This window comes from Mustela nivalis (assembly GCF_964662115.1).
Source record: "Mustela nivalis genome assembly, chromosome: 2".
NCBI lineage: Eukaryota > Metazoa > Chordata > Mammalia > Carnivora > Mustelidae > Mustela > Mustela nivalis.
Genome location: NC_139021.1, coordinates 170,674,352 through 170,698,807, shown reverse-complemented (window position 1 = coordinate 170,698,807; position 24,456 = coordinate 170,674,352). Strand labels below are relative to the sequence as shown.

Here is a 24,456-nt window from a genome sequence, read left to right as displayed (position 1 = left end):
GACGGGGTCTGCATTGATGCTGAGTCCTTCCCTCTACTGAATCCCCTTCCTGTGATATGCCTTGGAATTGTGCAGGAGCATCAATACTTGTAAAATGCTCCTTATCACAGAGACAGCTTAGAAACCCTGTGAGGGGCCCACCAAGAAGAGAGACTTGTTTTTCAGTAGTGTCATTGGCACATCCGGTACCCAGTGGGTGGAGTGAAGCCGCATTCAGAAAAATACATCGTATTCAACTGTTTTGTGGGAATCTGTGTCTTTCTCTTATAGACCAAATACCGTAAGAAACCAGATAGTATCAAGTTCACCACAGTGGTTGACTCCCCAGACCTGGTTCATGCCAAGAACAGCTACCTGCATTGCAATGAGGTGGGTATGTTTTCGCCACCAACCGTAGGTGCCCAGGAGTGGGCAGTGTTGCTCAGTACTCAGTGCTTAAGAGCACGGGCTCGGGAGAGATGGAAATGCAAACTTTCTGTCCACTACCTGGGTGATGTAGGGCCAGTTACTTGTTCTCTCCTAACCTCCAGTAAGTGAATTAAATGAGAAATAAATAAATAAGCATATGTGAACCTTTTAGCAAGTATGGGGAACGTAGTAGGTCCTCAGTACAGGCCCCTTATTATGGTTTGGTTCATAATCATCACAATATTAATACTGCGTATTATTGATGCTCTTTTACTAACACTAGATGAGATACATCCGAATTATTGATAGATGGTAATGGAATTAAAAGCTGAACATAACCCAGTTAGAAAAAAGAAAGAACAGCTATATTAAAGGCTTCTTTCTGTTTCTGTTCTCTCTGTATGATTTAGCCTCATTTCTTCTCTCCTATATTTATTTTGAAGTATAGGAACTTAAATATTTTTTTCTCTGACCTCGTCGAGGGATTTGATTTTGCACACACAGTGACAAAGCTGACCCCTGGTCACACAGAGTCCAAATATACCGACAGGTTCACGTTCGTGAAGCCCAAACTGAATTTGGAAAAGGATCAGAATATTCAATACTATATTATCCTCTCTAAAAGGAGATGAGACTCTATCCCGTTCTAAAATTCTTTGTAGCTCTTAGATCACTGCTTTAAAAATAGCAACTGAGAGAAAGCTTGAGTTTTAAACTTGTGTCTTCCTGCAATCCAGGTAGACTCTGAAAACTTTAATTTTCTTAAAACATATTAAGGCATTTTAGGATTAATGGTTGTGTCTTTTTATTATTACTATTCATTTATTATTAAGCAATAAGGGCATTAGGACATCTTCATACTAGTGGAAAACTTAACAATACTCAATTGCAAAGAGTCTCAAAAGAGCCCCACACCTTATACTGTTTGTAAAACCACACAGGTGAGGCCAACCAGGATGCTGGTTTGGGGCCTATTTGAAGCAGATCTTGATAAATATTTAAATGGGAGCTACTTACCACCAGCCAACCCTCCCTGACTCTCGGCCCACGGGCGCAGTGGGTCCGGTGGTGGGTTCTGGAGGGATGTTTTCCCGTGGGCAGGGCTGGGTTCTGCTCCCATGGCACCTGGGTGGGGAGGGGCAGCCTGCTTCTCACCCATAACCTTGGCCACCTGCCTGTTCTGCATTGACCGCAGCCTGTCTCCCCCACAGCGCCTGTACAAGTTGGGGGATGCGGAATCCCTGCACAGGTACACCCCGATCCCCGACCATCCGGATTTCGCCCGAGCCCGCCTCAACGCACTGCACCTGAGTGACGTAAGTGGAGCCATGCTTTGTGTGGCGCGCCCCTCCTTCTGCAAATGTGTCTACACCTGCACTGGATTGTATTTGTTGCGGGGGAGAAAAGTCGCAGGAAGGAGAGGACTTGAGACAGGAAGAACCCAGAACCAAGAGGGAGACAGACAGCCCGTGTGACTCTGAGCCACTTTCCTCTCCGGGCCCCAGTTTCCTCAACTGGAAAATGGGATGGAGCTGGGTCAACCGATGTCTGCGGCTCCTTCCGGCTTGAAAACTCTGGCTCCGGGCACGATGGGCGAAGGCCGCCGTCAGGGGCTCCCCTGGCCCTGGCAGGTGTAGACCCCTGCTCCGTTTCTTTCCCGGACGCGTCTCCCCGGAGCCGGGTGACTCCGGAGGCCCGGCGGCCCTCTCTCGCCGCGCAATTGTCGTCCATCAGGCACAAACACAAGCGGCCCCTTTGTGCAGGAGGCGGCGGCCTCCACACTTCTGTTCCCCTCAGATGTCTGCCCTTTGCGTGCATAACCAAGATGCTGTTTCCTAAACCCGGGCGTGTTGTTAGCGGGGGTTGGAGGCCCCGGTTGCCACAGAATAGGCCGCCGAGCAGCCAGCGAAGCTGTGATCCGGGGATGACAGGTAGGCGGGCGGCAGAATCAAACGGCGGCGTCAGATCAGAATCACACAGGCTGAGTGTGTCGGCCTGGGGCCGCGCGGGGCCTCCCAGAGTCCAGCCATTCTTCCCTCCCTGGCCTGGCCATTGTGTCCTGGGGCTGCGCGCGGATCAACAGCTGCTCCCGCGCCCCCCAGAGGTGGCTGCCTCGCGGGGGGCGGCGCCGGGCGCCTTCTAGTTAGCGTGTGTATTAGTTTGTGGCGTTTGTAAAGCCCTGTGGGATCCCACGCGGTGAATGCGACGGCGCTTTGTAAATATGAGTTATTATGACCATTTGAGGCTTTTGAGGGATGTGTGAGTGATAATTTTAGAACAGCAGCTCTGGTGGGCTGACCTCCATCTGGGGGAAGTGGGACCTCCCCCTCAGCAGAGCTGGGACAAAACCTCCATGGCGTTCGTGCTCCGAGGATGGGGGAAGGCCCGGCCTCCGCCGGCCACCGGGATTGGAAGCCCTGAGCCGGGAAAACCGGGGTGAGACTGCTAGTCCCTTTGGGGTCCGGCCGAAGGAGGATGGCCACCCTGGGCTGGCGGCAGAGCGCCTCTCGGCTCAGGCTCACGAGGGATGCCAGTCTGCAGAGTCCCGGAGCTGAAATGAGCCGCCGGGGCATGTGGGATGTGGGGAACTCATGAACCTCTTTTGAAAGAGCACTTCTTCAGGGGCGTGGAGAATGCACACAATTGGATCAAGTGCTCTGTGAGGAAGATGTGCGGGGAAAGTGACCTTCCTGGGCAAAGAAAGCCATTGAGATGTGTAAGGCAGCCGAAATAACTAAAAATCAAATGACTCTAATGTGTGAGGATGAGGACAAAACTGCGCCCACTGTGATAAAGAAGAGGACGCCCAGGGTTCCAAATCAAAGGGCCTACGGAATCTAAAGGCTCCCAGTGGCAAGGCAGAAACCTCAACAGAATAAAAAAAAAAACTCAGGCAGGAAGTGATCACCATCAAGCAAATAGTATACAGGGAGAAGGAGCAGGGGACAGGGAGGAGGCGCCTTGGGGAGAACCCCAATTTCGGCCCCTTGCACTAGGTGAGCCTCCCTTGTGGAGGCTGGAGAGCTGGGGTGCATCAGATGCCAGAGTGGGGTGACGTCAGAGCTTGGTGCTGAGGAAAGTTTGGCGTCCTTGCCTAGCCCAGATCCGGCGTGGAGACCCTTTGTAGGAAGGCGCCAGCTGTCCCCTTCCCAGGGGATGCTAAAGGCTTGGACTCTATTTGCTGTATATGCTACTGTTGGTGGGGCCACCGTATCAGGGGGCGGAATGCTAAAGGTGATGCTTGTTCTGTCCTTATCTAAACGTTGCTCTCTGTCTACCTATCATTCCACCCTCCTGCTCCATCCATGGTGACCCAGTAAACTGAATCCTCAGGGCTATGTGTGACCCATCAATTAGGCAATTAGGCCCCTGAACACAGCAGGTATTTGGCTCGTGGTTGGTGGGTTTGGATGTTGGAGTTGGAGAGGATGATGATGGTGAAGGTGATGGAGGGTGAGCTCCATAACAATGTGGCTCCTTCGCCGTGGGCCCCTCTGGTTCCGGGCGCAGTTGTGCAGTGGTGTGAGGCCCTTTGCTTTTTATCTGCCATCCCTCCTTTGCTTAATCCCCTCAATCCCCTGTAGAACATAGCCTCAGCCGTGACCTCTATTCCAAGTGACAAAAGTAAGGTTCTTCAGGGGCCTCCTGATCTGCTGTGGCTCTCGGAATGAGTGAGCCACTGACACGGTCTGGGGCTGTCACTTTGTCGTCTGCTGCTGTGTCTCACCTGCTGTCCCCCTTCTCTGTGGCCGAATAAAGGACAGCCCTCCGCTGGGATCTCCAGATGGTTCCTTTCATGGAGCCATTCCCTTATCTTAAAAAAAAAAAATAGTAGCTACATGAAGGCATGGGAGATTTTGATGCTCTCTCCGGTATGTGGGTCTACCTGAGGACCAAGAGGATGTGATTACAGACTCCCGGAGGGTGTGTGAGAACAACTTCAAAAGGGAAAAAATGAAAGAGGAAGATGTGAAATACACGGGTCAGGAACTCGGTCAGGTTCTTGGCAATCAATTTAATTCAGGTGAAGGCTCTTCCTCCCATGCGGGCACCAGGGGGCTACCTGTGGGAGGCGTCATGCTTCATTGTGATGGTGGGACTCGGCTTCAGAAGTAGCCGAGGGGGCCCCCAGGAAGTCACTGGAGCTAACAAACACATGGGTGCCCGGACCCAAGGAATGGAGAGCTTTTAGCATGGGGGAAGAAGCGGAGTTCTCAAGCTTTGAGTTCTGGCATCCAGAAGCTGCAGACCCAAGGCCCTGAAAGTGAATGCAAAGACAGAAAAGAGTAGGACAGGACCTCTGGTACCACCAGGATGTAGCAAATGAGCCAGACTCACAGACCCCAGACCCCCCAGAGCAGGGCCTGATGCTCAGGCCAGGATCTTAGAGCTGAGCCCCTCGTAGCCAGCCCCACCAGTCCCAAGAGCTTGGGGAGCTCCTTGGGATGGATGTGAGGCCATGGCTCTGTCCTTGGACACCTGCAAGATGGAGGGTATGCATTCATTCCTGCTCGGAGCTAAAAACACACCAAGTATGGGGTTCTCACTCCCTGTTCACTCAGTTTTCTGTTTTCCCCATCTAGAAAGCCTACCGAAGCTCTTGGGAACAGACGCGGGCTGGCGGCTATGACTTCAGGCTGGACGCCATTCCATTCCAGACTGCCCGGGCGTCCAGGGAGATCGCCAGTGACGTAAGACCTTGGGCTCCCTGTCCCTCTGTCACTAATAGGTCTGACTGCTTATCCCAGTTCTGTTGAAAAGCAAACCACCAGGCACCCAAACCTGGCAAGTATTTCAAATGAAATTAAAAATAGGCCCTTAGTTTCTAGACAGAAATTTCAGGTTGAGGAGGACGCTCTTAGAAGTTGACGTGTGGGTCCCTAGAAGTGAACTAACATGTGACTGATGTGTTAATCCACAATAAAGGGACTTCTAGCTGAAGTGCAGTGTGACAGGGTAGAAAGAGATTGAGCTTTTCCCCTAGATTGATTTTGAGTTCCAATCTTGGCTCAGTCACTTGGGACTTGGCCGTGTAGTGTTAGGCAAGTTGCTTACATTCTTCGAAAGCTCACATCTACATCTGTGAAATGGGGATACAATTTTCATCTCCTAGGATCGACGTAGGACTGAAAACAACATGGTTTCCAGGGCCATGCAAGTAACAAAGTGTTCAAAACATGGCAGCCATTTTATGGAAAAGGAAGGTAGATCACGGATCACTCGTGAATAGCTCACATCTGCCCACAATCAGTCCAGAAATCGAGAACAAGCATTCAGAAACATTTTTGGCAACCAGTCATTGTGACAACCAAGCCTGTGTCCGGGGGACTCATCTGCGGCAGGGCAGAGGCTGGCTTGGGTGTTACCACGACATACGAATGAGATGCTGTAGAGCCACCTTTGGGTTTTTGGTGGATTGGAAATTCAAAAACCAAAACAAAACGAATCTGATCCTTCCCTATAGATAGTTTGAGAAACCCTAGACGGGGTCCCTGGAGGCTGAGAAGAATCAAAGGGAGAGTGGCCACTGAGAGAGTGGGCGCGTTCCTCTTCCTGTTGAGTTATTCGTTACAGCAGCCTTAGTACCTCCAGCTGCCGCTCGCTGGGCAGGAATCTGAATCTCAGCCCCCAGCTCACTGACTCCTCTCCGTGTCCCGTGGGGTGGAGGCTCATTGTCCCATTTTATCGGGTGAGGAAACGGAGGCTCAGAGAGACTCAGTAACTGGTCTCAGGCCACACAGCTGGAAGGTAGCAGAGGGAGCTCTAGATTCCAGGTCTGCCTGAATCCGAAGCTGTCCTCTTACCCCGTGGTGCGCTTCCTGCTGAGAATCCTGTGGGCTGGCCCGGGAGGGCAGGCAGGCCCCCAGGACCCATCTCTGCTTCTCTGACCTGCAGTTCCGGTATAAAGAGGCCTTCCTACGGGACCGGGGCCTGCAGATTGGTTACCGCAGCGTCAACGACGACCCAAGGATGAGGCATTTCCTCAGCGTTGGCAAACTCCAGAGTGACAATGAGTACAAGAAGGACTTTGCCAAGAGTCGGTCCCAGTTCCACAGCCGCCCGGACCAGCCCGGCTTCATCCAAGCCAGGAGGAGCCAGCAGCTGGCCAGCGACACGGGCTACAGGCAGCCCCTGCCCCAGCCCACCTGCGACCCTGAGCAGCTAGGCCTGAAGCATGCACAGAAGGCCCACCAACTGCAGAGCGATGTGAGCTGTCCCCCATGCCCCCCACTCCCGCCCAGCCAAGCCCCTCCTCCCCTGCCTTGGCCACCACACAGCATCCCCCATGACCTTCAGGGGGGAGCTGGGCTGAGGTAGAATCTGGGAGACCTAACACTGTAGAGCCAGAAGGATTCATAATTCTAATTTGTGGAGTCTCTACAGTGGACTAGGCTCGCTGCCAAATGCTTTTTCAACCACAGCGTCCTGGAGCTCCCACAGCAACCCGTCCCTGCCCCATTATCCAGATGAGAAACCGCAGGCCTGGAAAGGTTAGGGAGCTGACTCAGGATCACCCAGCGAAAGGGGGCAGGCCTGGGATACGAACCCCATTTGGTTTGATGTGAGAGCTCAAGCTCTCAACGGTTCTGCCACATTGTTTCTAAGAGGTCTTAGCCGGTCCCTAACTCTGTCCTTGCACTTCCCCTGGGAGGCAGCTGAAGCCCAGAGAAGGAAAATCGCTTTCCTGAGGCCACGGTGCGGGTCGAGGTGGGAGCTCAGACTTGAACCCTTTCCTCCCCACCTTCGGCCCCCAGTGTCGCTCCTGTTGCTTGAGTCAAAAGATGCAAAGCCCGGGGACATGCTGGCCTGGCTCATAGCACATCGGGCCCTCCGCGCAGCAGCTCTCAGAGGAGTTCGCTCCCCTTGTCCTGGCTTTGCTGACGGCGGCCTATGTTCCACCACCCCAGACCCTGCTGACCTATTTGTCTTGCTTCCCTCCGTCCCCTAAGGTCAAGTACAAATCTGACTTGAACCTGACCAGAGGTATTGGCTGGACACCTCCCGGCTCCTACAAAGTGGAAATGGCTCGACGGGCGGCGGAACTGGCCAAGGCGAGGGGCCCGAGTCTCCGGGGGGCTTCTGTGAGTAGCCAGCTGCAAACCCACCCCAGCCGGCAAGGCCGTGGGGAAAGGCAGACTCATTGTTTCTTTTCAAACTTTATTTTTGGCCAGAGGTCAGCCAGCTCTGAAGAAGTGAGAAACACAGCTGGGGCAAGGCGCCTAATTTCATGGGTCTGAGATGGCCGGGCGGATGACACCCGGGTTAAACTTCCTGCAGGGTTTTCTCTGAAGTCACGGCCATTAGTTGTGCGGAGACAAACCTACCGGGGCTCCTTCAATCGCGGGCCACGGCAGCCCAGGCTGCGCTCACTGCCGGCTCGTTACATGCGTAGAAAGGGTCAGGGACTCGCTGGCTGCAGCAGTCTGGGTTTTGAACCCTACTTTGTTCTGAAGAAAGACATCACGTCTAAATGAGAGATTGGCTTTGCTTCTTTCTCCTTCTTGCTTCGAGGATCCTTTCTTTTGGGGAGGGGGAGGAGGAGCAGGGTAGGGTAGGGTAGCATCTCTCATCCTGTGGGAGCCGGGCGGAAGCTTCACTCTGACTCAGGGACGTGTGTTTGATTTCCGCAGGGGGGGCCGGAGGCTGTGGGGCCCATGGATAATCAGAGGGGGGACGTGAACCCAGACGCCATGGAGATTCTACATGTCAACAGGAGGAAGGTTCTGTCGTTGTGAGTGAGCTGCGTCCGCCCAGGATTCTTGGAAAAGAGGCTCAGGAGGAAAGGTGCCCACCAAAGATGTGCTTCCGTTCGAGCGAGCTGAAAAAACTGTGCGGCAGCCCTTCCCCGAGCCCCCTTTACTAAAACAACGACTCTCAGAACGCCACAGAGAATCTTGTATTTTTGGTCTCCCGTCTAATCCTGGAAGTGGTGGCCCGTTCTGTGGCGCACCTTGGGTGTCTGGGATGAGGAATAAAGATGTCAAGGTGACTCCCACTGGCTCCGGTCATTCTGAGATCCCACGTTTGCAAATATCTGAGGTGAAGGCAGTCTGTGATTTTCTAGAAGGTGCCCATGTTTGAAGGGAAGCCAACAAAGTATCTATTGGGTGGGTTCTGGCATTTCTTGGGTTACCCACGAGGCAGCCTGATAAAGCAGTGGACGTGCTGGTCTGGGGTGGCCCCAGGGTGGGCGGCCATTTTCTCTGCTTAGAGCATGGCCACTCGGCTGTATGGCCTCCTGGGGGCTCCCAGGGCATCCAGTGCTGCCCATGAGGCCTGGTCTTGTCCAGGTGCTCGGGACAATGGGCTCTCAGGTTCAGAAGACACCTTAGAAGCTACCCTCCTTTTGGATGGTGGCTCTGATCCAACTCAGGAATTTGGTAACTTGGGTGTAGACTCCTGGCTTCTTCCCACATTCCAGGCCCCAGCTCACTATCCCGTAGACGTAGTAGGTGCCGTTCTTCTCACAGGTCAGAGGGCCTCCAGAGTCACCCTGAGGGAGAAAAGACACCTGAGTTCAGCTTTATGAATCAGGACACATTCAGGGACACGTTCCGCCTTCCATGAGGAGATGCCGGGGGCAGTGGAGGAAATCGTCCCAGTGGGTTTCTCTGGAAGTGGTGGCAGGGCTCTTCCAGTGCCTCCTAAGACACAAAGCTTTGAAGAGAGAGAAGCGAGTACCACCATAGGCCCCTGAGTCCACGAGGGGTTGGCAGAGAAGCCACAGGGCTGGACCACAGTGGTCACGCCCCTGCTTCCACACACTTAGTCATGACTCGTAGTCACAGCGAGTTCTCAGGAGCCCCCAACTTCTCATTCCTGCAAGGTCTGGTGGGGGTGGGGGATGGTACCCTGTTTGGACAGAGTTCTCCCAGGCCCCACAGGGCACACACAGTGTGGGGAGGGCGGGGCTCAGAGACAGCATAGTCTAGATTGTCAACACGGTCTATGGGATTAGATCTTCTTAGTTCCAAACCAGGCCCGCTGAAGTGGGCCTCAGTTTCTCACATGTTCTCTTGCGGAGAACAACAGACCTCCCCCCACCCCGCCCCAGCTCCTGTGCAGATTAATGTCTGTCAGGTACATAGAACAGTGCCGAGTTCTGGTTGAGCCCAGCTCACATGGCAGGAGGAGGCTGGTGAGAAGGGACGGCTCTCACCGTGCACCACGGCTTACACTAGCCAGTGAGAAGATTTTTAGTGAATCATCTCTTTGAATCTTAGCCACACCTTAGGATTTTATGCATACGTTATTTCCATATTGTAGATTAGGCACCCGAGATTGGAGAATTATTTCAGTGTAATGAACTGAAATGTGTTCCTCCCCCAAAATCCCACTGTTGAAGCCTAACTCCCCAATGTGATGCTATCAGTGGGTAGGGCGTTTGGGAGGAGATGAGGTGAAGTCATCGAGCATGGGATTAGTTCCCTGGAGAAAGAGACCCCACAGGGGTAGCCCCCTGTTTCCTCCATGGGAGGTCACAAGGAGTCAGCTGTTTGTAACCTGGGAGAGGGCGCCCCCTGGAGCCTGTCCACGCTGACACCCTGATCTGGACAGCCAGCCTCCAGAACTGGGAGGAATACATCCATGCAATTTAAGTCGATCTATGGGGATTTACTAGAGCAGCCCGAGCTGACAAAGCAATTCAGTGATGGACAAAAGTCAAAAGAGAAAGATCCAGGATTCAAACCCATGACTATTTCCAAAGCCTGCAAGCAAAGCCCTTGAAATACCTAGAGAACGAAATGATCTGTTTCCTTACTCATCCTCCAGGGGGTTCAGACAAATCACACCCATCAGCCCACGACCCTCTTTTGAGTAGGTGGGTATCTGTGGTCCCTTGGGAAGGGACAAACCTGAGAGAGAGAGTGATGGTGATTTTCCACCCCAGCTCGAGACCGGCAGATCATGGTTGGGCCCCTTTGTAAGGAGGAGAGCTAAGGTTTGAGTGTGTTCACACTGGGGTTTCCAGGACAGCTGGGAGACTTTTGAGGGAGACAGAAAATTCTAAGCTTAGGTATTCCTGGGAGTCTAGGAAGGATGTCTCTGGTGAGATATGACCTCTGTAGAGAGAGACACCAGGGGGCCTGGTCTCTGACTTGAGGGAAAGGCTTGAGAACCCTTGGCACCAGTCAATGGAACCTGCACCCTCTCCCTGTCCTGCAACCTCTGAGTCACCATGGGCCTCCATGGCTTGCGGTCCCCAAAAGTCCTAGACTGGAGGGAAGGCCAGCAGGCTAAGGAGCCACTCAACCACTTAGTTTGCTACAGCTGAATCCCTACCCCCGTCTTGGTGTCGCTCTCACATACACATATATACGCAAATCCCAATGCTTAGTTAATATTATTGCGAATTCTCGGGGCCTGTCATCTTTCTCCTAGACACTGGTCTCTTGCCTGGGTCCTCATTGGGATTTTCGGCCCTGTTGCCCAGGGCCGAGACCAGAGGCACCGTCTTCACATTTAAACAAAGGGAAGCAAATTCTCGCTCTGCCACTCACCACCTAGGTGAGTGTGAATGAGCCTAGGTGAATGAGCCAAGATCATTTCTCGAAATATCTGTGATCTGGTGATGATGATATCGCCTTCACCAGGGTCCCGAGAATTAAATTAGACAAGGTAGGCCTAGTGGCCACTACAGTCACTGTGCTGGATCTTCCTGCATGGATATGGGTACCAACTTGCCAGAGGACAGGTATCCCTGCCTGAGCCTCAGCTTTATGGCAGGTGGGCCTCTGAACCATTCTCCCAGCCCTGGGCTCTCAGTCTGGCCTCTGCCCAGCGCAAGCTTTCACCCACGTCTCCTTCTCCAAGTGCCATTTGGAACCTCTGACCTGGCAGGAATCTTTCCCAGGCTTCTGCAGGTTTCCTGCACAAATCATGCTGTCGTCGATCATGTGGTCATAGAGTCGGTGGGAGTTGCACAAGGTGTTGGCAATCAGCTTGACCTTGGCATCCAGGAGATGGCGGGAGCCTTCCCCTGTCGGGTAGAGGAAAGAAGTCACCACTGTGGGGACCCAGGTAACACCTGCCCCACCAGAAGCTAGTATGGATAAGAAGATGGCCCCAGGTTTAAGCTGGGCTTAGGAGTCTCCTCTTTCAAGGATGGGAGCTCTTGACCTCCCGGCGTCACCGTGGGTTTTTAGACCTTCCACACTGTGCTTATATCACAGTGGAACAGAGACATTTATTCTCTCTTCTGTCTTCCCAACTAGACCATCGGGTCAGAAGGGCAGGTATAGTGTTTTAAACCACTTTTTAAATTTCCTAGTGGAGGGCTGGCACACAGTACATTCCTAATGACACGTGCAGTCTCCTGGTTGCTCCATTAGATTACCCACTTCCCAGAGAAAATCCTCTGGTCTTTTCAGTGTGCTCTGGTCAGCACGGTGATATTGAAAGGTTTAGGTGCATGACAGTGATGATCCCCGTGAAGACTGGTCTCTTGTTAACCCTAGATCTGATTAACCCAAAATCTTCTTTCCCAAAAGCCTTCTGGCAAATTTGTATATTACATTTCATTTTCTTCATGAATACAAGTCTATTTAAAGTGTTTCTTGCTTTCTATTATTAAGGACAAGATTTTGGTGGGGGGGAATCTATTTTGAGTCTTTGAGAAAGACTTGAAACACACTTCTGAAGTTTATATGTTAGAGAATATAATCTTGTCAGCACATGAGGAAATTAATCCTGTGGTTACTTTTTTGGATAAGACCACATCCTAGAGACAAATCAATAGCTTGGTTTAAGAAAATTTGTAGAATGCCTACAGTGTGGAGACCCCTGAGCAAAGCACTCCAGGGGAGACAGGTGAACAAGCGCGGATCCCGCCCTCCAGGGGCTGACTTAGTGAATATCTCCATAGAACTCTATCAGATCCTTTTATCATGATTCCAAACCTAGGAGGTAAGTGTGGTTGTGGAGGAACTAAAACTCAGCTGTCCAAGTGACACAACCAACAACCTAACCCAAATCTGTCTGATGTCAAACCCATCTTGTTTATAATCTATTTTCTTTCCAATCTACCTAGGGAAGGAGAGAGATCTCCGCGGATACAGGATCAATACTTGATGGAGGTCAAGGTAGGGGATGGAGACAGAGAGAAAGATCAAAGAAGGCTCCTTGGAAGTAATGAGATTTAACTAGAGCTTTAGCTTCTTTTGGTAATATGTCTTCAACAGAACACTGATTTCAAGTTCAGAAGGGATGTTGAGTTTGACCCCTTTCTTCTCTGGTTAAAGCAACCCACCTTTGTCTCAGGAGGGTGCATGGCCAGACTCACCAGTTTCTGTCACACCCCAGCCAGAGATGTGACACTCAGTCCCAGAAGGGAAAATGTTATCCGGCAAACATACAGTCTTCACATATTTGGATTCCAAAGCGCAGTGACCATCCACTGGCTTTAGCTTGAGCAAAGCTAGTAGGGAGGGAGAGAAAGAGGAAATGAATGATGATATCTTCTCTATCATTAGCTTCATCTTGATCAGGAGGTAGACATAGCAAAGCCCCACTCCCAGTGCCTAACACATGCCTTGCTCCTTGGCCACTGCATTCTTTTAACTTCTCTTGGGGGAGGAATCACTCTTCAGGCTGAGCATAATATAAAAAAAAATTATAGAGGAGTTTGAAATAATGTCTAATCCATTTCTTAAAGAACAAGCTTCAAGAGGGAAAAATAAGATATTGAGGAAAGAGAGAGAGTGACAGTTCCAGGAATGGAGAATTGGGGTACACGCTGAGCCACCAGCAGCTTAACATCATTGTCTTTACATCCGAGCACCTACCAGATGCCAGATGTACATGGGGACATATGGATGTCATGTCACTGAACACACAGGAAGCTGACTGTTGTACACCAGTGTATTCATTTTGCAGAAGAGGAACTGAGGTTTGGAGGAGTGAAGCCAGCTAGAGAGGGAGGCAGCTGGGATTCAAGGCTGAGTTCTTTGCACAATATAGCCTTGCTAGCACTTCTTCCCCTCATTTATCCATAACATCAACACAGACCCTTAAAACTAAAAGGCCCTGGAATAAATTCTCCACCTTATAGAGTCTGTTAGGGACCAAAAAGATAAAAGCACCTTCCAGGACCAAACCTCAACTTTCCATCAGTCATGAAATCTACCCAAGAACAAGAACCATAGGAGACCTGCCATCGAGGAGACTTGCCAATGTCATTGTGGGGAATCTCTTCTCTTTCATTATAGTGAGTGTACTTGAAGATCTTCTCCACCCCAAATCTCTGCTCATGGAATTCTGTCTTCTTCAGGTCCTGGTCCCCTAACACCACTTTCAGATGTTTGGTCTTTATGCTGCAAGGGAAGGTAAGATGGTCCGGTATTTGAGAGATTGAAGCTGAGCACTGGCTCTGCTCGTAGGTTGCTGGTTGACCTTGGACGAATTACCCAACCTTTTGCAGTCTTGGTATCCTCATCTATAACTGTTTTCTTGCTCATAGAACCCGCTGTGTGGTCCAAATAAGAAAATGTGAGGAAACATGGTCTCCAAACGCAAGCTGTGACGTGTATCCCACATTTCCTGAGAGACCTCCTGTTCCCCCTGGGATTTGCTAAAGAGCAGTCAATGAACTTCTTGAACAACTATTCTCTGTGGAGGTTAATGTTTGCGTGTTTGAGGAATGCCAGAAGAATTCACTTAATGACACTGGATAGGAAGACTGGCAAGGCTGCCGCAAAAACCTGAGCTACATGGGACCAGCCCTGACCATGAACTTGGGGAACTCAGGGGAAGTAGTGCTGGCTTCTTTAGGCCAAACAGGAGTCATGGCTGAAGACACACAAAACCAGGAGGTTCATGGTAATGGCATCTGATAGGAGCATGCCATTGTCTCTGTTCAGGGCAAGACTGGAGAGGTTAAGGAAACAGGTCAATCTGGGTTCATATCTCATTTACCTACTCACTTTACACATGACTTTACACAAGGTCCTAAACCTTCCCAAGACCCTGGGAATGAGAATAACAATAAATTTTCTCACTGCACAAATATTTTCTAAGGACGGGCACTGTATGAAGACCTGCACGAGGCATTGGGTATATTACAATAAATAAAAGTAAAAATCCCTGTCCTTTCTCAGCTTGTCTTCCAGCAGATTGTGTTCAGGATTAACTGTCATAATGCATGTAATGTCCATGGTAAGCATTCTAGACATGATAGCTCTTTCCCATCTGGTTTTAAGGAGCCACTCTTTTGCTCTTAGGGTTAGATCAGCCCCTCTGGTCCTGCTAGAGTCACCAAAATGCTGATCTGACGGGAAGGGGCGAACACCCCCCAGAGACTCGAGGCTCTCTAGCCTCTGCTTTCAGTAGGCACCTACTCGGTACAGTGGGCAGCGGTAAGCACCCAGCAAGGGTGGATCAGCGCTCCCCCACAGAAGTGGCCTTGGGGCATGGAGGTGACCAGTGGCAATGAGGTCTGCAGGGATGCCTGCCATGGGTGCTTGCCCGCCGTGCTCTTAAAGCCTCCATAGATCCTCTTGATCTTCTTCTCTGTCATCTCAGTCCTCCCGCATGAGTCAAACCCTGGAAGCTTGGTCAGAGGCTCTGTGGGGCTTCCCTCTGGGTCAGCAATGTCTGTGGGACACAAGAAAGACAAATCACACCACTCACTTTCCTTCCAGGGCCTCAGAAGGAGGCTGTCAGAGGTATGACTCCAAGTCTAGCAGCTTAGCTAGCTTCAGAGTTAAGGGACTGTATTGATGCATACCAGGCAGGCAGGTAGGCAGGTGCACAATTAATATGTGCACAATTAATACTTGGATTCCTATGAAGCAAGTCTATAGAATTAATGATAAAGGTGTTGCTTTTTACTTCTTATTCTGACATGTATACAAAAACATGTGTGAATATGTAAATCCATCACTGGAGGAAGGGTTACTTGAGTTGATTTTTAAAGAATAGTTGGAGATGGATAAAATCAGACATATGTCAATATTCTAGACAGAGCTGACCATGAAAGCAAAGGCACAGAATTGAAACTATCCAGGGAGGTAATCCCATCAACCAAGGTGCGAGGGTGCTAGCTCCTGACGTGGTTAGAGAGGTGGGCCAGAGAGGACTGCCAGGAAGATTGTGAGGCTGGAATTCTGTCCTTGTCGCATCCTGAGAGGCTATGGAGTCTCAGTCAATATTTGATCACCGCTGTATACTGAAGACCTGGGATAGTACTGGGCATTTATCAAGAAATCTGCAAGTATTTGCTGAGTACACTGACTGGGAGTCAGGAAACATGGCCTCAGTTTACAAAGGTATCCAGGCATGCTAGGCATCCTGAAAGCGGAGTGGAGAATTGGGTGTTTGGGTTTCCACTGGGATGGCAATTGGTAAGACAGGTATGGTGGGTGGACAGTGTAGAAGAGATGGGGTGCAGGAACATCTATCTATTGACATGCAACCTCACCCTTACTGGGACTTCGGGACAACCGTGGTCTTACCTAGGGCTGAGCAAACTGAGATATCACAGTACTCCCATTTCACCTTTGCACTGTTGACTTTGATGAAACACCATGGCTTTTTATCTCCATCTGGGTTTCTAAAATGAAAACACAAAATAATCCAAGGTTAAGGCTTGGTGAAGCCACTGAACTTCATCAAAGGACCTTTGGATAAGAGAGTACCAAGTTCCTACATTCTTCCAGGGACCACTTTCCATTCCATTTTTCCAAAAGCTTAACAAACCCTGGCACATAGTGTTTTTGGCAAAACTTAATTTGCAGAGAAGAATCCCAATGATCAGAAAATAGTCGACAAGCCTTGTGCCAGATCCATGGGACATATCAAATTGTTTGTAGGCAAAGAAACGAGATCCCTGTTGAAGATTCTCCTTGGTCAGGAAAGTGAAATAGCCACAGACACATGGTAAAAGAAGAGCTCCTCTGCCCAGACTTCTAAGTCCTGTGTGTGAGAATTCTCTGAGGAAGCCTACCATGGGCATCTCTCTGAAGACCCTTCTAGGAAGGAAACAGCTCAAAGTGAGTGAAAGTGGGAGATAATTTGTATTTCATGCAAGGGAAATCCTCTGGCTTAATGGAACCAGTTTAAAGCCATACAAAAAAATTCCTGTCCCTTGTATGCAGATGATATGCATCCTTGGCCTTGGTTAGAGCAGTGGAGGAAGCCATCCAAGGGGTCTGGAGACAGCAGAGTGGGAAGAAGGTAACTAGTCATCACCATGAATAGAAATGGAGCTATCCTGATGCGGGAAAACCGGAGCATCCTTGTGGCAGAGATTGCAATGCTGACTAGACATCCCATATGTTTTACATTTTTCCCTCGAAGTCAGGCAGGATAAAGCATGACTATTTCTGTCCAATAAAATATATATGCAGAGATGATGCATCCATTCTAGATTCAGGCAGTAAAAAAAATTCATGCCCTGTTTTTGAGTCTCTCCTTGCCTTTCCTGGGTATTCGAGTAACTCTGTGGAGCTAAGATTCTCCCTCACTCCTCATTCCCCAGCCCACATGACACATGCAGCCACAGTGAAAATTAAACCCTGAGATATTCAAGCCACTAGGATTTGGGAGCTGTTTGTTACAGCAGCAAAACCTAGCCTATCCTGTGTAGGCAAACCTTCCCAGAAAGAAAGCTGAGGAGTTTCAGTGTTCCACTCCCCAATTTCTAAGCTGGCCAAGGAACACTAGGAGCAGGGGAAATGGACAGAGAAACCCTTACACTGACAAGTGCCCAAGACTGCTCATGGAGAAGAATGTTAGTTTTACCTGCAGAAGTTGTGCTCCCCAATTCCATGGGTCTCAGCATCTTCCATAAATATGTTGTAATTCTCCTGCAAGAGGAGGTGGGAGTTCCAGTAAAGGCATGAGTGTTGGTTGACTGTCTTACTCACTTTCCCTCGGTAGGAGTAGCCATCACCAACGTAGCAGTCATCAGGACCTTGGAAAGAGTAGGCAGGGACATGGGAACTGAGAGGGACTAGCATGTTGCTCCTGAAGAGGACCTGGCAGGTGCATCAAGTAGGGAGAGGATCGGGCCTGACTACTGATCACCCTGCGATTCCACCATGAATTCTAGAAAGAGAGTGGCTTGTATATCCCATGTTCAACCCAGCTTAAAAACATGAAACATGGTGGTTGTGGGTAGATGGAAATTAATTCTTTAATTTTGGCTCACACAAGGGCTGGTGGCCTGTGGGTTGAAGCCAAGGGAGACCCAGGTGTGCTCGATTGTCCTATACTACATCCCAGTTTGTGACTTTATTTACACAGAGCCAGGAGCACCCTATGCCCTTTGGTTGGAAGGCCACGGCAATAGTAGAGTTTGGGAATCTTGACGTGAACTCCATTCTGGGAACAAAACACAAACATAAAAGGATCCCAGAGGCCTCCCTGTGGCCCAGAGTTTCTGTTGAAGAGGCGGTAGAGACCCATACCTATTTCACAGAATCTCCCCTTGAACTGGTCATGGCAGGTACAGGTGAACTTGGTTCTCCGCCTATGCCGGGAGCAGGTGCCACCATTTTGGCAGGGATTTGGCCTGCACGCAGGAGCCACTGTGAACACATGAAGTGGGGCCAGGAAGTCTCTTCAGAAGGAATTGTAGCTACATCAGAGATGATGAGGAGATATTGGTGGCACTCTTCTGGTGCCCATTCTTTCATAAAAGTTGGGTTACCACAGGGGAAAGACAGACCCCTGAACTGACACTCTAGTCAATGTACACACAGACCTTAAGAACATAAGCAAACCAGGTTGAGTCAATATCATGGAGGCCATGCAAAGAAGAACACCTAAGCAGATGGGTCACCCAGTAAGGAACAAGGGGTATAGACTGAGCAGGAAACTGGGGGCCAGTCTGGGCTAGGTTGAAACCTGGCTCTGCCCATCGATGGCTGTGTGACTGTAAGCAAGTTAGTTAACTTCTCTGAACTTCAGTTCCTTCGTCTGTAAAGCTCTTCCTTAGGGCATTTTTGGAAGAATGTAAGAAAAAACGTAAATCCCTTGGGACAATGCCTGACTCAAAGCAGTGACTAAGTACAGATTTAATCCCCTACACAGCCCATTCCAGAAATAGACCAGGCTTACTTCCTGGAGGAAATGAGTTTCAAGATTATTCTTGGGAATAATCTTCCCAAGATTAATCTTGGGAAGGAACACAGGTTAGTTAATTCCCCCTAGACTCTCTAGGGGTGATGCATTCCATTTATTTATTTATTTATTTATTTTGAGATTTTATTTTTAAGTAATCTCTACGCCCAACATGGGGCTCAAACTCAGAGCCCCAGAATCAAGAGTCACGCGCTCTACTGACTGAGCCAACCAGGTGCATTTTTAAAAAGTCCTAGTTAAAAGGGCCATCTCGGATGCCACTAAAGCATCAGAGGTATCTGGACTTCCACACCATAGTTTGCAGACATCCCAGGAACAAGCCAGAGAGAAAACCTAGCAGAGAAGGGTCCTCCAGCACTTACCTGTGGAACAGTCGGGTCCCCTGTAAGGGTGTTTACAGGCGCAGCGGTAATAGGGAGGACTCTGGGTAATGAGACATTCGCCCCGTTCACATGGGTTGTTCTTGCACTTGTTTTGCACTATGGGAGATCCATAGAGAAGTGAGTGACATGATTGGGGACACATTTTACTTACCGGGGTACCTGCACAATATGATGTTGGGGGGTGGGTGGGTGACAGAACGCATGCCCTTGTCTGTGGTCTGGAAACACCACGCTACTCCTGGACAATTTAAAAAACAAAAATCCTTGGGTCATGAATGATTGCGTCCCAGTTCCTTCCAGGGCTCATATACTTTTTTTACTCTATCTTGATTAAAAAAAAAAAAAAAAAGAACAAAAACAAATAGAACTGCAATGTCAGTTTCTCTACTTTGTAGTTGATTTCATATTCTATTTACAATTTTGTCGTTCTTTGGGGAAGTTGAGGGGTGAACCCAGATATTTTGTTAATGCCTGATACCCCAAACCATCCTGATACATTTATTGAAGGACTTACAGGATTGCAAATTGAAGGAAGGGGTGGAGAGAGCACAGAGAAAACAAGGCAATCATAAAGCCCTATTTAAAGGTCCTCACTGGCCCCCTCACTCCAGTTAGATGGAACAGAACCATGTTCTCTCCAGGGGCGCACTTAGCCCGTAAGAGTTCTAGTCTCAATATCTCATCACATAGCTTCATGTTATGCCCAGAAGAGGTCACTGAAGTCAGACATTGTAAGGATGGTAGGAAAAAAGCGCCTGGGGATGGGAGCCAGGCACCAGGACTCTAGTTTCTGTTCTTCCAACTACCTGTGTGACCATGAGCAAGTCCCCTGTATCTCTGGGCTCCCTTTCTCTAACTGGATTGGGCCTCATGTGCCTTCAGATTCTTCCCGCTCTCTCATTCGAGAACAGTATTTCTCTGCTGTAGTTAGTCTAAACACTCTAAACCACAAGCCCTGAGTGGAGGATACAGCTTGGGCAGAGTCCAGCTCTTATCTCCTCTTAGCCTCAGTGTTCTCATCTGTAGAATGGACATACCGGTCTATCCGACAGGCATGGGGGAGGAGTCAATGAGATGCTGCTTGTTATCATGCCGAGAAGTCCGTTATGGGGGATACAATATGTGTGGTTATTACCTTTTCCACGGAATCATTCCGCCCTTTCTGGCCCCTAAAGCTGGAGGAGGAATAGCCTCTTGTTCAACTCAGAGGGAAGAGGGAAGCCAGTGAAAGCACACTCACCATTCTGACACCTGTTTCCAGAGAAAGGGGCCGGACAGCTGCACGTGAAGGTGTCGCCACTGACAAGGCAGTCCCCGCCATGTTCACAGGGGTTTGACAGGCACGGATCTATGAGGGCAGAAGTCAATGATTGCGATTCACAGCAGGTGAGAAGCCCCCTGCTGGCCCATCAGCCTTCAGCCTCCTGCCCAGAATGAGAGAGGGAACGTGTCACCGTTGCCCGGGATTGGGGAAAGGGGGGGGGGGACATGAATTCCCCTTAAAGAGCAAGGAAAACCGCAGTCACAGGACCAGAGAGAGATTCAGGTTAGTAAGAGGACAGGCGAGAAGGAATCTCATTGAGTTTCTCATTGAGAAACTCCCCTTTTCCACCATCAGTGTTTTTCTCCTCCCAGTCTCGCTGGGAGTGCCACGGGGTCTGCCTCTGATGCTGAAGGCATTTCATAAGCCTGAAGACCTCCCCTACTCCCAGTGCCCGGGGGTGGAGGTCAGGAGTGGGGAAAGAAAACCCACCCCTAATGAAACACAAGCTTTCTGAACATCAGGGAAGAAGACCAAAGGCAAGAGGGTGACAGAAGAATTGGCGGCGAGGAGGAAATGACCCAGTGGCCTTCATCTTTCTTCAACTACTTGTTCAGTTAGATTTTGTCATATTTCATCTGTGCCTTTGGCTTTTCATGGTTGTCTGAATGGATCTTCCCTTGGGGAATTCTTTATCCTTCTGTTCACACACATTGTTCTTTGGTTCAGGAACTAGGATCCCTGGGCCCAGCTCTTGTTTTGATGGTCCCTTCTGATGTTCCCCTGATGCCCTGTATCTTGGCCCTGCCTTCCTGGCCACTTCGCACAGTTACAGTTTTTATTCCAGCGGCTAAGTACGTTCCATTCCTTCTCCTGGCTTCATCACATGGTTTTGCTCGGGCCCCACTTCTCATTTTTCCTTCTGTCCCATTTCTTGGGTTAAGAAGCCATAAAAACAAAAACAAATGTAGAAGCCCACATGTGAGTGCGTGCGTGCGCGCGCACACACACACACACACACACACACACACACAAGAACAATGATGCAAAGCTTCCGAGGAGTGTAAAGAGAAAGAAAAACACAGCCCAAGGGGAAGGTGAGTTTCAATGCCAAATTTGTGAAGCCTACAATCTGATGCTGAAGGCCAACCCAGCCTCTTCTGCATAATTAGGACCTTCCTGTATAGCAAAGCTAGGAAGTGATTTTGAACATGACTTTTAAACACTGTCTGGAGACCCAGATGATGATACTCTGCCTTGCTATAAGACCCTCGCTGACTCAACACCACTCCTGGCCTCAGCTGCTTCCTCTGTCACTTGAAGGTAGGAGAAAGAATCTCTAGGAACCCCTACCCCCAGTCCTTCTAGGGTATGATTTGAACTGAAAAAAGCCAGTCTAAGTCATTTACTGGATACCCATTCTCTGACGCCGGTCAGAGAGGAAAGAGAGGTGCTTGCACACAGTCACACACAAACTCTCTTCTAGCAGTGCTTGTGCACAGTCACACACAAACTCTCTTCTCCCTCCTCCCAGGAGGGCCCCTGAAGAGTGTTGGAACCTACCATCCTCCATGTAATACCAGTCGGGATTCTCCTGGTAGGCAGGAGCGTTACTGCTGTTCTCTTCCTGGTTGTATTCCTCGTAGCTGTTCTCGTAGTAGTCAGGGGTCCAATCTGCAGAAGTAGGAAGAGAATGGAAGAAACCCTAATCATTCAACCCAAAGACTTCCAGATCCTGAAGGGGCACCCATGTGTCCTTCTGGCTCCTCGACTGATAGGGTGGACGGAGGGGGTTAGGTGCTGTGAGTTTTCACTGGGGTGAGTTATGACCCAGCAAGGCAATGTTGGCATTTGTCAGGGTCAAGAGCACCTGCCTGGAAATGAGGAGAAGTCAAGATCTGGCTTTCCCCCGACTGTGATGTTGGACAAGTTACTTGTATTCTCGGGGCCTCGGTTTGCTTATCTGTAGACAGTAGGAAGATGATTGGGGTCTAGGAGGTCTCCAAGGTCCTACACAAGATGTACCCATGGTCAGACCCAATGGTGCCTGAGCACCTTGTTGGGCGGTTCTGTGAATTAGCTTTCTCCCTGGGTCTTTTTTTTTTTTTTTTTAAGATTTTATTTATTTGTCAGGGATAGAGGAAGAGAGAGAGCGAGCGAGCACAGGCAGAGAGGCCTGGAGAGGCAGAGGGAGAAGCAGGCTCCCTGCCGAGCAAGGAGCCCGAAGTGGGACTCGATCCTAGGACGCTGGGATCATTACCTGAGCCCAACTGAGCTTAACCAACTGAGCTTAACCAACTGAGCCACCCAGGCGTCCCTCTCCCTGGGTCTTTATTAGTCACCTTAACTTACGAAGTCAAAGAAACTCATCACTTTCCTCTTGGTCACGGCACCAAACTACTTTCCTTGTATCTCTAGCCTTGTTCCAACAGCTAGGATTTATTGAGCTGTTACTATGCACTGAGCCCTGCACCAAGCACCTGGACTAGGGCAGCTGATCCCCATAGAACCCCTAAATTGCATCAGCTTGATTGCATTCGGCTGGTCTCTTCCACTGCCTCCGTTAATTCACACTAATCCTTGGGGAAAGGGGTCCAACCATCCCCATCACATACCCAGCCTCCTATATGTAGGATTGGCCCAAGGACAACCTAGAGAAGGTTCCTGGATTTTGCCCAGAGAAAGACAAGACAGGGTGTGGCACAGCCCCCGGTTGTCGATCTCATGCTAGTCAGGTCCATCGAGAAGAGCAAGTGCCTGTGTAAGGCTCAGCTCTCTGTCCTCTGGGGACTTAGAGGGTGCTGGTAACTCTGTGGCTAGTGGAGAGAAGTTTGGGATTTGAAGAAAGTTGGACTGACTTTGCTCTCTCCGGCTGGCAGGAGTGTGGCAAGGCAGCCACTTAAAGCTAGAAGGACAAGGTGCGGAGATGCATATGGTAATGAGGCAGGAGCAAATCCAGCTTGCGAGACTTGCAAAGGCGCTCCCACCGAGCCCGCCGGTGGCTCCGAGCGTGGCACTTTACCTCAGCCTGATTATCAACCGCATTATCTTCCTCGTCTCTCAGTCATTCCCTTCTAGTCTTTATCTCTTTGGCTTTTGAAAAATCGACTTTTGCACAATGGCTGCTTTATATTTCCCATTAAAATGGAACGATCTTTTTATTTCCTTTTTGAATACGCCAACTCTGGTTCCTTGCCAAAGTTTCACCTCATTTATCACAGTGTCAAGTCAAGACTCCCTTTGCCTGCTCATTATTTCTCGCGAGCTGCTTTTCCCCACTATGAAAATGCTCCCAGAGGAGGCCACCTTTCCAGGGACGAGGATCTAGGTTGAAGATAAGGCCATTGTCTTCCTGGAGCAAATAAAGTTTCTTTCCATCTAGCACGATAAAGCGGAGAAAGAGAGTGAGAAAGTGGGGTGGGGGGGGGAAGAAAAACCATTTTTCAGAGTTTGACATGAAAGATTTCAAACTGACATTTGGGAGAGACAATGGGCTGGTAATGAGCTGATTACATCATTTATTTATTTCTTTCTTGGTTTAGAGAATTTATTTTTGTTTTTCCAACAGGTGTGTGTAGATAAGTGCCTCCAGAGTGCTCCTGTAATTTCTCCTGTCCCGCCCCCGGGCTGAAGGTCGGCTGGGCTAATCTCAGCTCGGCCATTAAGAATCATTCCCTTCGCAGATATTTGGAAATGGGGAAGGTTTTTACATAAGTGGAATCGCGTGACTTTTCTAGGTGGTGGAGGATGGCTGAAATGTCTGCCGGTGTATTTTAGCTGGAATCCAGCCTTGTTAACAAGATCTGCTCAGCCTTCAGTGACGCTGAAGAGGGAATGAGACATGTAGGCTTGGAGTCATACTTCTGCTAAACAAAGCAAAAAGTCCCTGCTCTTCCCCAGGGGGCCCAGGGCCCTTGGTTAAGATGGAGAGAAGCAACAGAGGCTCAGTGGCCCCATGTCACCAGAAGCCAGACAATTGGAGTTCTGTGCGAGGAAAGGCACTGAGATCCTCCTGCCCCATGTTTTCAGAGTGCTGTATAGAAGTATGCCCTCCGTGGCAGGAGTTCTCCACCTCCAAACTTACAGTTTATTTTGTCTTTTTTATGCTGTTGGCACTTAATCCCACTGTCTACATAAGGAAAGGGTGTTGTGCACCTACGATGGACCAATATGACACCAGGTTCAGGAAGGCACTGGGAATCATGGAGAGATATACAGAAAAGAGTGGGATGCGGCCTCCAGCACAAGAGTTTCTGGGCCAGGGTGAATGGGGGAGGAAAGCCAGCCAACAAGGGAGATGAACAGGGAATGGAGAGGCAG

At 49.8% G+C, this 24,456-nt stretch overlaps 2 protein-coding genes across 8 annotated transcripts in view; one reads left to right on the top strand and one right to left on the bottom strand.

The window, feature by feature from the left end:
* NRAP (nebulin related anchoring protein) overlaps positions 1-8,398 on the top strand; it is a 69,241-nt gene extending 60,843 nt beyond the window's left edge. For all 7 annotated transcript variants that reach the window (XM_082721451.1, XM_082721448.1, XM_082721446.1 and 4 more), the window contains 6 exons: positions 271-369; positions 1,620-1,724; positions 4,992-5,099; positions 6,304-6,615; positions 7,359-7,490; positions 8,040-8,398. In XM_082721451.1, the coding sequence (XP_082577577.1) occupies positions 271-369; positions 1,620-1,724; positions 4,992-5,099; positions 6,304-6,615; positions 7,359-7,490; positions 8,040-8,144 (861 nt within the window). In that variant the 3' untranslated portion in view covers positions 8,145-8,398. The remainder of the gene's footprint in view (positions 1-270; positions 370-1,619; positions 1,725-4,991; positions 5,100-6,303; positions 6,616-7,358; positions 7,491-8,039) is intronic.
* Positions 7,534-24,456, bottom strand: part of HABP2 (hyaluronan binding protein 2) — a 32,345-nt gene continuing 15,422 nt past the window's right edge. Inside the window, exons 3-13 of the mRNA XM_082721453.1 lie at positions 21,700-21,810; positions 20,116-20,223; positions 18,855-18,971; positions 17,817-17,936; positions 17,149-17,320; positions 15,861-15,958; positions 14,745-15,000; positions 13,579-13,721; positions 12,692-12,826; positions 11,244-11,389; positions 7,534-8,902 (exon numbers count right to left, since the gene is read on the bottom strand). Of these exons, the coding sequence (XP_082577579.1) occupies positions 8,738-8,902; positions 11,244-11,389; positions 12,692-12,826; positions 13,579-13,721; positions 14,745-15,000; positions 15,861-15,958; positions 17,149-17,320; positions 17,817-17,936; positions 18,855-18,971; positions 20,116-20,223; positions 21,700-21,810 (1,571 nt within the window). The 3' untranslated portion in view covers positions 7,534-8,737. The remainder of the gene's footprint in view (positions 8,903-11,243; positions 11,390-12,691; positions 12,827-13,578; positions 13,722-14,744; positions 15,001-15,860; positions 15,959-17,148; positions 17,321-17,816; positions 17,937-18,854; positions 18,972-20,115; positions 20,224-21,699; positions 21,811-24,456) is intronic.